The 15,960-nt window shown below is 40.0% G+C and overlaps 3 protein-coding genes across 19 annotated transcripts in view; 2 read left to right on the top strand and 1 right to left on the bottom strand.

Moving 5' to 3' along the window:
- ank2b (ankyrin 2b, neuronal) overlaps positions 1 to 12,701 on the top strand; it is a 107,755-nt gene extending 95,054 nt beyond the window's left edge. For 14 of the 15 annotated variants that reach the window (XM_026352680.1, XM_026352694.1, XM_026352689.1 and 11 more), the window contains 5 exons: positions 8,306 to 8,389; positions 8,523 to 8,687; positions 8,865 to 9,053; positions 9,260 to 9,351; positions 10,149 to 12,701. In XM_026352680.1, coding sequence (XP_026208465.1) covers positions 8,306 to 8,389; positions 8,523 to 8,687; positions 8,865 to 9,053; positions 9,260 to 9,351; positions 10,149 to 10,356 — 738 coding nt within the window. In that variant the 3' untranslated portion in view covers positions 10,357 to 12,701. The remainder of the gene's footprint in view (positions 1 to 8,305; positions 8,390 to 8,522; positions 8,688 to 8,864; positions 9,054 to 9,259; positions 9,352 to 10,148) is intronic. The other variant, XM_026352690.1, reaches the window with a different exon arrangement.
- Positions 525 to 7,200, top strand: LOC113157297. The gene is made up of 2 exons (XM_026352695.1): positions 525 to 4,421; positions 5,706 to 7,200. Exons 1-2 carry the CDS (start codon positions 579 to 581, stop codon positions 6,633 to 6,635), a joined length of 4,773 nt encoding a protein of 1,590 aa, XP_026208480.1. The 5' UTR covers positions 525 to 578; the 3' UTR covers positions 6,636 to 7,200.
- A 978-nt stretch (positions 12,702 to 13,679) lies between the features above and the next one.
- camk2d1 (calcium/calmodulin-dependent protein kinase (CaM kinase) II delta 1) overlaps positions 13,680 to 15,960 on the bottom strand; it is a 75,916-nt gene continuing 73,635 nt past the window's right edge. For all 3 annotated transcript variants that reach the window (XM_026353558.1, XM_026353555.1, XM_026353556.1), the window contains one exon: positions 13,680 to 15,201. In XM_026353558.1, coding sequence (XP_026209343.1) covers positions 15,198 to 15,201 — 4 coding nt within the window. In that variant the 3' untranslated portion in view covers positions 13,680 to 15,197. The remainder of the gene's footprint in view (positions 15,202 to 15,960) is intronic.

Here is a 15,960-nt window from a genome sequence, read left to right as displayed (position 1 = left end):
TTGTTTGAAGTTGAGGAGAGACCAGATTCTCCACAACCAGCCGTGTCTTTCTTTGATTCTCAACACTTGTCACCAGATTCTCCAGTACCCCAATACATCTATACTGAACCTCCCATGTTGACAGCAATGTGTAGATCCACGTCACCTTATTCTGTGTATTCAGATGAGGATTTAGAAACTGATTTGTGTATTCCCTGGCTTTTGAAGACAGAGCAGAATCTCCTGGTTCAACTGCAACTAAAGATGAATTAAGATCTCTTTCGCCAGACTCACCCATTCCTGAATTTGCACCAGGACTGAAAGAGTCAGCTATTTACCACATAGACTCTAGATCTTCTTCACCAGCATAATTGTCATCGACTTGGAAAGGGAAAGGGATTTATGTTTCTCAATGACTATTGAGGAACGACCTTCATCTCTGAGTCTGTAGCATCAGTCAGTGACCACAAACGACTTTCACCTGATTCTCCCCATACCCGAGTTCATCCAGCATTGTCAGTTCCATATGTTGACTTGTCAGTAGGTGCAGGTCATCATCACCTGAATCAGTTACATCAAGTGTGGAATTATCTCCCTTGATGTCTCAGTTGTTTGAAGTTGAGGAGAGACCAGATTCTCCACAACCAGCCGTGTCTTTCTTTGATTCTCAACACTTGTCACCAGATTCTCCAGTACCCCAATACATCTATACTGAACCTCCCATGTTGACAGCAATGTGTAGATCCACGTCACCTTATTCTGTGTATTCAGATGAGGATTTAGAAACTGATTTGTGTATTCCCTGGCTTTTTGAAGACAGAGCAGAATCTCCTGGTTCAACTGCAACTAAAGATGAATTAAGATCTCTTTCGCCAGACTCACCCATTCCTGAATTTGCACCAGGACTGAAAGAGTCAGCTATTTACCACATAGAGTCTAGGTCTTCTTCACCAGCGTCAGTGTCATCCGACTTGGAAAGGGAAAGGGATTTATGTTTCTCAATGTTATTTGAGGAGCGACCTTCATCTCCTGAGTCTGTAGCATCAGTCAGTGAACACATACGACTTTCACCTGATTCTCCCATACCCGAGTTCATACCAGCATTGTCAGTTCCATATGTTGATGTCAGTAGGTGCAGGTCATCATCACCTGAATCAGTTACATCAAGTGTGGAATTATCTCCCTTGATGTCTCAGTTGTTTGAAGTTGAGGAGAGACCAGATTCTCCACAACCAGCCGTGTCTTTCTTTGATTCTCAACACTTGTCACCAGATTCTCCAGTACCCCAATACATCTATACTGAACCTCCCATGTTGACAGCAATATGTAGATCCACGTCACCTTATTCTGTGTATTCAGATGAGGATTTAGAAACTGATTTGTGTATTCCCTGGCTTTTTGAAGACAGAGCAGAATCTCCTGGTTCAACTGCAACTAAAGATGAATTAAGATCTCTTTCGCCAGACTCACCCATTCCTGAATTTGCACCAGGACTGCACGAGTCAACCATTTCCCACATAGATTCTAGGTCTTCTTCACCAGCGTCAGTGTCATCCGACTTGGAAAGGGAAAGGGATTTATGTTTCTCAATGTTATTTGAGGAGCGACCTTCATCTCCTGAGTCTGTAGCATCAGTCAGTGAACACATACGACTTTCACCTGATTCTCCCATACCCGAGTTCATACTAGCATTGTCAGTTCCATATGTTGATGTCAGTAGGTGCAGGTCATCATCACCTGAATCAGTTACATCAAGTGTGGAATTATCTCCCTTGATGTCTCAGTTGTTTGAAGTTGAGGAGAGACCAGATTCTCCACAACCAGCCGTGTCTTTCTTTCATTTTCAACACTTGTCACCAGATTCTCCAGTACCCCAATACATCTATACTGAACCTCCCATGTTGACAGCAATGTGTAGATCCACGTCACCTTATTCTGTGTATTCAGATGAGGATTTAGAAACTGATTTGTGTATTCCCTGGCTTTTTGAAGACAGAGCAGAATCTCCTGGTTCAACTGCAACTAAAGATGAATTAAGATCTCTTTCTCCTGACTCACCCATTCCTGAATTTACACCAGCACTACATGAGACCACTATTTCTGATATGGACATGAGGTCTATCACAACTGACTCAGAGTTGTTAGATTTGGAAATGGAATTACCTTTACCAACATCCTTGGAAAGCAGACCTTTATCACCTGAATCTCAAGCATCAATGAGACTTTCACCTGATTCACCTGTGCCAGACTTTATGCAGCTGAAGTTTGCAGTACCTGAAGCAATTTTTGGCCATAGGTCAACATCCCCTGAATCATTATGCTCAGATATGGAATATGTTGTTATAAGCATGGGATCACTAGTTTTTGAAAGCAGACCCTCCTCACCTGATTCAGGTGCATCTGTAGATAAATACCAAGCTCTGACACCAGACTCACCCATAATAGAATACAGACCAGCATTGCCTGAAAATGTCATTATTAATTCTGGGTATAGATCATCCTCCCCTGAATCTATTGAATCAGATATTGAGTATGCTGTGAGTGAATGTTTCATGTCCATGAATTATGGTGTTTGGGAAAGACCAGATTCCCCTAAATCAGTAGGAGCAGAAGTACCACTAGATATGGAATGTGAACTGTTACCAAGTTCAGAAAGATCATTTAATGAATTTAGATTCCTTCCTCCTGAATTATCAATACCTGCTTCAGATGGTTTAGATTTGATTTGTACAAAAGAGGCATCCCAGTATATTGCATCAGATAAGGAAGAATTATTGATGACACCTACATGTTCAGTTACTGAGTTTAAAGTTCCAACTGCCACTGAAGCAACCATTGATAGCACTGTTGTATCAACAACAATTGCACCTACCTCAACTGAGGAATCAGCCATGACAGTAGCTCGGTATAATCTTGTTTATGATGATGAGTTATGGAAGCTGATTTCTCAAGTACACGATCCTCAGTATTCTGGAGAAACTTTCAGCAGCAAAACAGGGTTTATGCAATTTATTGGCAACACAAGGGGTGTTTCAGATAATTTAGCACAAGATAAAAATGAGCAAGAGGCAAATGCCACAGCAGCATCTTCAGAGGTGACATACACCACAACAGACACGGCCACAGCTGCTGAGGACTTTGATTGTGCAAGTGCACAAGTCATAACTGACACATCTGTTGAGTCACCTCCACCACCAATGCTTGAACATGTTTTGCCTTTAGGAACATCTCCATACAGAGGGACCAGGTACAGATTTGAAACGCATGCTCCTGAAGTTGTATCTATGTCTCAGAGTCACGAACTATGTCATTCACCAGAATCCTCGATAGACTTCAGATCTATGTCCCCTAATCCAGTCATGGCGGTAGAAGCAAGAGCATTATCACCAGAATCTGTGATTTTAGTTAATAATTCAAAACCACTCTCACCAGACTCCCCCTTACCTACATTTGGTATAACATTGCCAGAATGTGTATCATTTCTAAGATCTGAATCATCGTTACCTGAAACAATTGCATCAGAAATAGATTTTATGCCACTGGATTTGGAGAATGAGAGAGACAGACCATTGTCCTCTCAGTCACTGCCTGAATACAGACCTATGTTAGTTGAATTAGCCATGCAAATGACTGATATAAGAGCATCATCTCCAGAATCAATGAGTGAGTTTAGTGAAAACAGGCCTCTCTCTCCAGATTCTCCCATCCCTCAGTTTCCGTTATCGTTGGAAGAGTACACTATTACACTTAGGTCATCATCAACTGAATCAGTGCGTTCAGATTCCGAGTGTGAACTTACGGTCATATCATCACGAGGCACTGAGACTGAGAGACCATCCTCACCTGAATCCATTTCATCTCTCAATGATTTCAAACTGTTGCCTGACTCACCAGTGCCTGAGTTTATGAGAATATTGTCTTCTTATTTTATGGATGCTACCCCGATTGATCAATCACCCTCACCAGTGTCTTTGTCATCAGACTCTGAATATGTTGCTTTACCTATTGATTGTTGGATTGATGATAGCCCAAGACCAGTAAGTCCTGAAACTGCTGAGTCAGAGGAGGAGTTGGGATTTTGTTGTGAAGGTAGGGTAGATAGGTTAGCCTCTGAACAAGAACCTTTGAGTCATGTGACATCTTCTTTATTACCTGAGCAGCCTTCATCAGTACCTAATAAAATGCCACTATTAGTATATCAAACTATTGAGACAAACTCTAAGGAAGGTTGTACCAATCTGGACTTGGAATCAAACATTCTGTCATATACAACATGGATGCAACCTGCATCAGAGGCTGGAAGTATGTCATCTTTACAAACCACTGTTTCTGAGGAAGACATTCCCTCAAAGTCATCACCAGTCCAAGATGTAAAAAGAAAGGAAGAGAAGACCCTTTACATCAGTACTGGAGAACTAAAGAGCAAGACAGCCTCTCAGATGGTAAGAGTGAGAGCATGACTATCCATCAAAATTGGACAAATTAATTAACAGTCCACTATGGCAACTGGGATGTGTCTATGCTTTGATGAAATGATAACACAATAGTGTGCAGTAGTGCTTTGACTAAATCTGACCATAATCATTTTGGAATTTGACATACTTGTCTGATGGTGTGATGCTTTTGAAGGTGCTGTGTATAAGATTTAGGAACATCTAGCAGTATGGTTGCAGACTGCAATAACCCCCACTCCTCCCTATCCAGGCATGAGGGACCCTACGATGGTTGTCCAGTTCCATGTCATTGTCTAAGACCACATTAAATAGAAGTTTGTGAAGTCATGAGTTAATTGTAGATACTTTATATACAGACGTGGACAAAATTGTTGGTACCCTTCCATTAAAGAAAGAAAAACTCACAGTGTCCAGTGTGGTACACACAATGATACCAAACAGCACAGTGACCACTTTTAACCCTTTTAATAGACTGATTACAGGTTTGAAGACACACTTTAAACATGTCCCTATGGTCAAATTATTTAACTTCTTTTCCAGGGGTACCATCATTTTGTCCAAGCCAGTTATATTGGTTTGTTTTTTAAAAAACTTCTGTTGAACCAAAACTCAAAAGCTATGTCTGATTTTTATGAGTTCATTTTTAGTACATTTTTATTTATTATTACTTTTGTAAGTTTCAAGTTATTTCTGTGACCTTTGTGGGTTTTTCCTTCTTTAACAGAGGGGTACCAACTATTTTGTCCACGTGTGTAATTGATTATAATTGATTATACTTTAGATAAGTGTAGCATTATTTTTCTTTCTTCGTCATATTCCAAGCTGTGCAATGCCATCATCAAATTCATAGTGGGAATTGAGAATAAAAAAACACTTTGTCTCTTTTTGGCTGCTGTAGATAAATGGCAACACAACATAGCGGCCTCCAACAAAGTGCCCCCACTCCCTGTATATACTGTTTGTAAAGTGTCATTCTAAGCTATACAAACTGCAACGATTCTTACTATATTTGAGGTGATTGCACACTAATGAAAGCATAGTTATTGCAGTATTTCTGTAAAGGGATCTCTCAAAATCTTGTACCTGCACCTTTAAGGTTGCATGTTTTATATTCTTATTGTTCATAATATCATGAGATGTTCACTGGATCTCAAAGTACTCACTAAATGATACTAACCCAGTAAAATGTTCAGATAATTTGTAATGGTGCATACCAATTTGTACCTTAATTTAAATTGACCTTACGTGGACCATGTTGACATTCACTTGCAGGCTCCAGCAACAGTGACACAAGATGATAGTAAAGTAGATGTGCTGTTCACTGATGAGAAACCGAAGAAATCAGTTCCCCTACAGCTACCTGACCAGAACTCACACACAACCCACAGAACTGTTACTCCAGTTCTACATTCACTTGAGAAGACAGTCTGCCTAAAGGAGGACAGATCACATGGTTACTCAGATTGGAAGTTATCTCCTAAAGAAGCACATTCCACTGAGCTTTTTTCACCTATGTCTAGTCAGTTTCTGGTGCCCCCAGATTATGAAGCAGTGTTTTCAGGCCAACAAACCCTTCGAGTTTCTGAATGTAGCCAAGCCTCGTTGAATGATTTTAGTCCTGTGTCTCCAGTGTTTAGTGACTCCATCCCAACTCAGGTTGTGACTGAAAGTAATATTGAGGGAGAAGACTTTGAGTTTTCCCCAGACTTTAATAGAGTCCTCTCAGAATTCGAGAAAACGGTCTCTGAATTTGAATCAGAAGAACCAAAGGTCCCACCAAAGGAGGGTTCCCAGTCTCCACAACACTCTGACTCGGATATGGAATTCTTTGACTGTAGACAAGCTTTTTCTGACTTCTCTGAACCAGAAGAAGTGAAACTGGAACATGATATTACCTATCATATCTCAGAGCCTCCATCCCCAATGCCTGGGAGTACCCCTGATATTAGCTTTTCAAAACAAAGTCCTCAGTACACTGCTCACAATTTCCTCCAAGTGGATGATTTTAAGCGGCATTCTTCTGGGAGTGAAAGTCTTGGCGAATTTGCTTATGATTCAGAAGGGTCACGCGAGTGTCGAACAGAGGGAGACCTCCCCTTTTGTGAGGAGCTTCCTTCCAGAGATCAGGCAGGGTTTTACGATGATGACGACTTTTTGGGACGGGTAAGAGGTCGAGCATGCACTGGCTGGTGTCTCACCTGATTGAGGCTGGTTGCTGTTGGGCTGACCCCAAGACTGTGGAAATTAAACACGTGCATGGGTATCTACTCCCTCAAGAAAATAAAACAATTAACAAATATGCTGAGTTGCTCATGAAATATTTAACATTGTGTCAGTAGTGAGAAAAAAGTTGTTTTTAACATTAGCAGTGTGTTTTCACAGATCCCCATTTTCAACATTGGTGACATTTAATAGCTGCTGTAAAGAACAAACAACACGTTCACATCTGCTTGTTTCCATCTTTTGATTTCTGCTTGTTATCATTTCCATCAGTGTGTGAAATACCCTTTGACAATTGGGGGACCCTGTGCAGAATGCATGTTAATGGAAATTTCCAGTATATTTCATCACTGGATATCATAAATAAATTTGCACTCACAACCAAAACTGCTTTTTATCTATTGAGCTCAGGGCAACTTGTTGAAAATTTCATCTGAAGGCTCGAAATAATAATATAATTATAAAATAGTAACTTACTTGCATACCCTGATTTATATATATATATATATATATATTTTGTTTGTTTGTTTGTTTTGTTTTGTTTTGTTTTGTTTGTTTTAGATTTATGCAGATAAAGGTGTAGGTTCTTTTCTGTGTAAGGTCTGATATTTTGCATAAGGACTTCTGTGTGATTAAATGTAATAATGCTTCTCACACATGTAGCGGTACAGTGCAAATGTATTGTTTAACACACTTTTTCAGGTGTTAATATGTGCAGCCACATATTAAGACTTAAAATATGTAAAAACAAAAATTGTGAAAAACAATGAATTCAGTGATGAATGTTGTGTGTTTTTTTTGCCTTTCAAATCCTCCATATAAGACCCTCCATATTTTGCACACTGGTTCCCATCCTTGCATGTTTATCCAAGTTGTTTTTTGCATAACTGTGCTTTCTCTTCATCTCACATCACTGTTGTGTAAAGTCATACATATTTGATTCTGTCATTCTATTTCTATTCTATTCTGCATAGAACATTTTTAACAAACATAAAAGTGAGGTTAAGAGAAAAGAAGGAACAGTTGCTGTCTGCACACGTGTGCTGCAGTAACACTTTGTAGACCTGATAAATTGACCCATAGTGGTTGTGTGCTGTCTCCCAGGAGATAGCAGAGGAGCTAGGGATGCTGTCCTCTGATAGCTCAGAGGAAGAGGTGCTGACCACCAGGGTGGTCCGACGCAGAGTTATCATTCAGGTAAACAAGCATGATGTAGCTGTGCAGCCCCAGTGTTCTGTGGAGTGAGGCAGGATTAGTGGATGGTAGATGTTTAGTGGCTTTTTTTCATGCTGGCCTTGACTTGCCGGTATGACTACGCCAGAATGCCCCACGCTTACTACATTAGCTTGACGCAATGCAGTAACGTTTGTGTGTGAATTTATGAACCATTTGTTTGTATTATTTGTATTATTCACTTTTTGTCATGTCCATGCTACTTCCCCTGTGGTGTTATAGAAATGTTTGAATTTAATGATGTTAAACCACAATATCAAGATGCTTTGTTTGACTTCGGGCCATAATCACATGTATACACGATGTTCTCATAATGGCTTTGAAAGAGAGTTCACATTTAGCATCGTTAATATTGAGAGAAGCTTTCTTTATGTTTTGACAGCATGAACAGGACTGTAATATGTTTTGTGTTTTTACAGGCGGACAACCTTCCGGATATCCCACCACAGACCGTCACAGAGGAGAAGTTCATAGATGAGCAGGGGAACATGGTAGTTAAAAAAGTAAGACCATTCAAACAGCAACATCACCACCACCAAAAATACTGAAATCAAGCACCGCTCGACGGTGCTTTGATTTCGAAAACTGACTTTCACATTAAGTTTCTACAGTCAATTAATTCCTTGTCTTCACCAGATCACACGGAAGGTGATTCGGAAATATGTGTCAGCGGACGGCATGGAGACACAGGAAGTGACCATCGAGGGCTCTCACCAGGAGACGGTGCAGATCGAGGAGGGGGACAGTGTCTCCAGAGTGGTGAAGAGAACTGTGCTCCACAGTGAGGGAGATCAGAAAGAGGTCAGTGTTGTCCACCGGCTGCTTTAATATGTTTTTATAGTAATTAGAGTTCTTCTGAGCATAGTGAATGTGTATTATGAATTCTAACGACATATGCAAGTGTGTCAGGTCTGTGGCATTAACATGGTCAACGTAAAGGTACAGAATACATGGTACATGTTGTCATCTTTTCTCCAGTTGACCTTCTCAGAGCCCTTTGCTCTGGGCGGAGCCACAGCATCAGAGTTTGAGGTAGAGCCAGTGCAAGGTCGAAAGGTCAGCAAGGTCGTCAAGACAACGGTGGTGAGAGGGGAGAGGATGGAGAAACAGATGGGAGACCCCTCGCTGGCTGCAGATCTCCCCTCAGCCAGAGAGGACTTTGAAAAGGTCAGTGTGTCTAAACTAGAAGGAAGATGATTTGATATATTTCCTAGGTGTTGTGAAGGTGATCTGTTGGTGATGTGACGGCATTAATACCTATTAAATTTATATATATTCAAAGTGCAGTCACCGAATTGTGAGGTTTCCTGTGTTTATCGTTCCTTCTTCCTCCCTCTGATTCCTCCTCCTCTCCCTCATTCTTTCCCCTCCAGGCGTTGAGTTATGCTGGGGGCTTTGGGAAAGTGCTCGTGCCTCATGTAGTAGAGAAAGAGATTGTTCAAGACGACGGTTCTGTGGTTAAAAGGTCCGACTGCAGCATGGGAGTGTGTAGAAATGACCGTGAAGACACTGTTTATAGAGAAGGCGCTGTTTAGAGTTTAGGGTTAGGGCACGGTGTGATTCTAATCTTCTAACACTTAATGTTCTAGAGGTTTTCACTTGTACTTAGGAACAAAGAAACATTGAATTAGTAGTAAATATGTTTTAATGTTCTACTCATTGAACAACTCTATAAGACACAACCTCACAGGCAGTTTGTCAAGACAGGTTTAAGAGCTACTGTCTGTAGAGTACTGGTTAGTTTCTAACTTATTCCAATTGCATGAGTTTCAATAAAGTGTTGTCCGACACAGTGTCATTCTTGATACTAGCATTTTACTCATTCTGTTGTAAACCTTTGTATGTTGAAGAGCTGCTGATCACTGACTGTGGCTGCTGAACAGTAAGTATCACTATAACTCAGCGAGAGGTAGATAGTTAATAGAGGAAATAACCAGCACTGCCGAGGATGATTGAGACAAACTGTAGCTGGGATTACGGCCGGGATGGTGAAGGGGATTAAAACTAATGCAAGATAAAGCAAAAGTAAAGTGTGAAACACTGATATGATTGAAAACCTGTATTATGAGAAGAGTTGCACGACCAAAGCAACAGCTCATCACTTACTAACTTATTGGAACTATTTTAAAACTCCTACTGCTCTACTTTCCAACTTCATACAATATTTTGATGTTGGCATTCCTGGTTCTGCAGACAAAGTGAGTATGTGGTGAGTCAGAGTGTGTTGAATGGCTTCTAACTCTAACTTTGTTGTGCCTACAGAAGCCAGATGCGTAAGTCACGAACCCAGAAGAGGACTGTGGTGAGGGATGCCCAGGGGAAGCACGTGCACCTGGAGCGTCTGGACGACACCCCGGACACCCTGCAGCCCGACGCCCTGCAGCAGCACGTGCACCGACTGCTCCAACACTACTGTGAGGATGAGCACGAGAAGGACGAGGAGGAGGAGGAAGAAGAGAGCTTAGACTGAGCTGCTGCTTCCACCGATCCACTCTCCACATCTTCCACTGAAGCCAGATCCAAACGTCCCCGGTTCCCGTCCTGCTGTCCTCACTGATCACTGGATTGTTTTCTTCTTTTCATTGGAACAGTATTTTGTGCTTTAACACACTACCTTCCTTCACGTTTTTAATTTGCTCGTTTTGTGACCAAAGATTGCAGACCCTTGGTTTTTGTCGGATTTTTTTTTTTCCCCGCAGTTTCTCGTCTTTTACCTTTTGGCTGCTGTAGTGTGCTCGAAATACGATGCACCAAAGGTGGATCAGAGTCAAATGGGGCATCTCGGACGTTTCGCCTCATGCACAGGCCTCTTCTAGAAAAACTTTTGTAAACATTTGTACATACAGGAGATTAAAACAAATCATGCTTGGACTGAAAAAAGTCAGAAAAACGTACAAAAAAAAAAAAAAGCATTTAATACATTAGCCCACTTAAACCTGCTGTACATGCACCAATCCAGCTGGAGAAGGCCACCATACACATGAGATTAATGTTCCATAGAGAAGGAATTGGGAGGAGTGAGTGTGTGTATCATCGTGGACTCTTTATACAGCCAAACATAAACCTGCTGATCTGTTTACAGAGGCTGTGTGCTCACACCTTTTGTCTTCCCATGATGCACCTGCCGTCTTTTTGTTCGTGTCTGTCCTTCCTAAAGCGTGTCATGCATTCACACTTTATCTTGCACAGAGCTGCCACCTCTGTGTGTGTATATACATTGTGTATTGAGACAGAACGTAGTGGTGAGGAATGTTTAGATGCAGCTCGAGCACTTAAACCTCGCTGACTCGTACATGTAGCCGTCTTTGTTTTACCCTCCACCTTCATGTGCTGCTTCTCTTCACTCCAGACCGCAGCGGTGCTCGTTTGACTGTCCTCCATGAAGTCCATAAAAGGATAAAGCTGGCTGTGTATTTGTGATCCCATGACAAATCCCATGTGTGGAATAAGACCAACAGTGTTAAGTGGCATCGAGGCACTGGGTGAAATGTCCCTTTATTACCATGAACATGTCAATCCAGCTACAGAACGATATGTTTGAAGGTCACATATTGTACATATGTCATCAAAATCGGACTTAAACCACAGACCCGTCCTCCCAATCAGAGGTTTGATGCCCGTTTCTTTGGATACTAATTAGTTCAATGTAACCCACATATGGTTATAGTGGATTGATTGTTGGCTTTAAATATTATTTAGAGAAATATGGGTATTCAATTATGATTTGTGGAAGAAACTGATTAGACTACAAAATGACCATAAGCTACTTCACCTTGTTGTAATATTTGACTTTTACTCGTGTTGATACAGATTAAATTATTCATCTATTGAATTGTGAATTAAGTGAAGCAGCATATGTACTAATATGTAGCTTCCACAAAGGTGAGTTATACACACCTGAAATTCTCTTCCAGCGTTTTTGTTCATGAAAACACTGAGTCTGTTATTTTGTATGTGAGTGTTGAAAACAGGAGCTCAACAGCACCACTGGTCAGATGGTCAAAAAGCCTAATATGACCTCTAGATGGAAAATAAGCCTGATGTCATCATTTGACAGTTTAAAGAACCAGAACTAATATTAAGTAAATTAATATTTACTGAATTAAAACCTACAACAGGAACATGAGTGTGGAGCTGGGAGCCACGTTATTAAACAGAGCAACATATTGTTGGTTTCACTCTTTCTATGGGATTTGTTGTCAGCAATATAGACGAACAGCAGACCTCCCCTTTCACTGCTAGTAAAAGATTAACACATTAACTTTAATTCCAAGCAAACACCGACTTCCACTGACTTTCGCTGTCACAACTGTACTTCCGTTTTTATTTATTGCCGTTCATATGACCCCTGTACACTCCAGCAGTCGAAGCTGAGAGTAGAGTGTGTGCGCGTGTGCATGTGTGTGTTTGAATGTGTTCTAAGGTTAAAGACTAATGAAGACTTTTTTTTTTTTTTGGAAATGTAGACAAACAGTTTTGTTCATTTGAAAGCTGGTTGAAATGCATTCAGGCTGAAGTATGTTTGGTGTTCATCTACAGCTGAGACTTTATGTAACAGTACAATCCTCACGTTGCCATTTATTTTGAGTGTGATCCAATGGAAGAATAAAAAAACTGTCAAAAAGAGACCATTGATTTGATAAATGAGCATCTTGTTTCCATGGTGATAACAATATATACATATTAACAGTGCAAATATCTATGCGGGCATGTATGATTTTATCAAATTATTACTAAAAAATACATCTGAAACGCTAACAAGGCATAGCAGCTGCAGTGTGTACATGGCAGAACAATAAAACTGTACGTGTCAAATGTGAAGTGATGTCTTTCTTTTAGCAGCTGAAGCAGGAGTTACTGTAACAACAATATCCTGTAAGTAAACATGAGACTGTTTCTACATGTAAACTATGACATATGGTGGTGTTTTCTAAATAACTGGGAGCAGTTCACACAATGTATTAAATGTATGTAATGCCTGTAAATCCACCACTAAAAATACATCGGACAGAGAACATAGCTTTACAGTTCAAGCCCATCTCTGCCAACAATTGGCAACATAAACATATGCATACATGACTTTAAGTGATAATTATGAGGTGAGTAAAAATGTTTGACGTATCTTATAAATGAAGCTCAAACCTCTTACGCTGAGCGAGACAAATGAATCCAACCAGCCAATGAGAAAGCAGATTGAGTTTGACCAGCCAATCTGCTTTCTCATCCCCTTTAGGCAATGTTATTAGGAAACACTCTGTACACGTCCATTGTTATGCAGATGATGCCCAGCTATATTTATTTAGGAAACCAGGAGAAACTAATCAATTAGTCAGCTTTAAAAGACATAAAGACCTGGATGTCCTCGAATTTTCTACTTCTAAACTCAGACAAGACAGAGGTTATTTTGTTTGGTGCTAAAAAACCACAGAGACACTAAGTCTAGTCACATTCTAACCTTAGATGACTTAGTATTGGCCTCAGGTAACACTGTAAGAACTCTGAGTCATCTTTCATCAGGATATCTCCTTCACTTCATACATCAAAGAAATCTGTAGAACTCATCAGAATGTCATATTCGAAATGCGTTTGCCTCATCTGCCAGTCTGCCTTTGCTATTCCAAAGAAGGGAAGTGTGGAGCGCCATTTTCGGACTGTTCATAAAAACTACGACACCGACTTCCCTCTGAAAAACAATTCAGGACCCATTGGTTGCTTTTCTGCAATAGCAACAAAGCTTATGAGCGCTTAAAAAATAAGAAAAGACAAATAATAGTAAATCCAGTACAAACCAAGTCATTTGGCATAAATCACACATTTTATTAGATATTTCTTAAACATCAGACTTGTCCCACCAGTGTTCCACTGTGAATTTCAATGCTTTTTAGAAGGGTAAAAACAAAGTGTGGTATTTTTGAGACCGATGTGGTTAATCAAAAGAATACAAACTATTTTCCAAACAATTCAGTACCTAATATAGTGAAGCAAAAAAACAAACAAAAAAAAAAGACAAGCTTCCTGTCCCCGTGCTTTGATTGTACTACTACATTTCCCTGATTCCTTTTTCTTAGTTATTTTAGAACAACCTCATCTTTGTTTAAAAGTGAACCTTTAAGTGATCAACTAATCCCGTGTCTCTTAACTAAAAAGTGACACTAAAGTAACAAATACATGGTGATTTACTGGTTTGTTATTTTGACTAAAAATTATATCCCCTTTTGAAAAATGGCAAATTTACTCCAAGAACCAAACATTCCATCTGAATTTGGCATTCATCTAAGTGTGAACATCATGATGTGGACTAGTGTCCACCAGCTGAAAAATACGAATCACCAATAAAAGTCAAATGGGTTTTAAAGGTACATAATAGAAAGTGGAAGGACAAGCATCAATATCACTATAAAAAGTAAACAGCGTAATAGAACCAATAGAATTCACATTTAACTGAAAACAGTCAGAATGGCTTTTAAGAAATACATAATTCTCTAGAGTTAACATTCTATCATCAGAGACTCTCCTCAATCGCTGCTCTGTGATAATGGATGGCTAATAAACAAAAGAGAACATTTTTCAGTTGATTTTCCCTTTTAAACATGTAGTTAAAATTCCTAGTAAACATACTTAGTGCCAATGGCAGACTAAAAAACAATTAGTAAAACTGGCTAACTCTGTTCAAAAGGATACTGCTAAAGGCTAAGCAAAGAGAGAGAGAGATTTACATCAACTACTGAAACCTATACATCACCAAAACAAAGCCAGCTTGTATCTGAGCTTAAACACATGGCAGGTCGGAAAAGATATGAGTAAAAAGCAGATATGTGATATATTGGTCATTGTGCCAAAAGGCAAAAACATCACAATAGTCCTCAATATGTGCAATATTCAAATGAAAAACTCACTATATGATGATTGGAAGTTTCACATATTTTCACCAGCTCATTAAAAAATACAGCCTACAATCCTCTGAAAACCACTTCTATTTAAAACTTACTTAAAACTGTGTGTTAAAAAAAAAAATCCTCAGAGGAAAAAAATGCTGTGGAGGGGAAAACCCCAGAATGAACACCACACACTCTCACTGCAAAATGATTTTGTCAAGATGTGAAGTTTTCGCCCTCGTTTTGGTTTCTTCTTCCAACATTTACAATAATCTTCAGTCCAGCAGCGACAATATGTAAACAACACACTGAGAGGGTGGAGCTCTAGCTATCATAGGCAGGAACTGGCTGAGGGATCTGATCGACACTTGGTAGGCGGGGTCTGGTCAGCTGACTCTTGTAGGCTGGAGGATGTTGGTATTCAAAGATGGTCTTCTCAACTGCAGCACAAATCACACGTGGACTGATTATTAGACATGAGATGCTCACAGCAACTAGACTGTGTTGTGTCCTGTTTAAACTATATTATATATTTTTTTCACACTGTCAAAACCAAGTCTAGTAAATTTTTTGTTATTGGCCAGTAACTAAAACTGGCAACAGAAGGGGAAGATTCATCACATCTATTTGAGTATAAATAGTTTCCAAATCCACTGTTCAATGTAGGCCGCGGTTTTTGTTTTGACTTTGCTTTTTGGGGGATTGGAGATTTTAAAACATGGACCTTCTCTCAGTATTGTCCCTAACCACAGCACATCCCACATCAGGGGAAAAGACCATGAACGTTGGTTTTATACCTATTAACTTGTGACTAAAGGGTAAACTGGTACACAGACTGGGAGGTTAGGGCTGTGACAGAGTAGTTGTTCAGGGGATATGAGTGGTCTGGCGTCTCCAGCTCTCCAGATAAAAGAACCCTAATGTGATAGATGCTGCTGCTGAAAACAGAATTTTTTTGCAAAGGGTCCAAAATGAGTTCTAGATTTTTGCATGTGTGCAGACATTTAGATAGAATTAGTCAACAGTACTTAACCATCAGGCAGCTCTCAGGACCAATGGTAATTATCTCCCGTTTGTTACCAGTGGCAACCTACTGTATGTCAAAACTGCAGCACTTAAGCTGTAGCCTTGTGGAACACCACAAGACACTATAGCAGAGAAGGAGGAGAAATTATGTACTATATTTCATAAAAACTTGT

Source organism: Anabas testudineus, chromosome 18, assembly GCF_900324465.2.
Source record: "Anabas testudineus chromosome 18, fAnaTes1.2, whole genome shotgun sequence".
In the NCBI taxonomy this organism is placed as follows: Eukaryota; Metazoa; Chordata; class Actinopteri; order Anabantiformes; family Anabantidae; genus Anabas; species Anabas testudineus.
Note: the sequence above shows the minus strand (reverse complement) of the source record. Positions and strands in the feature narration are given on the sequence as shown.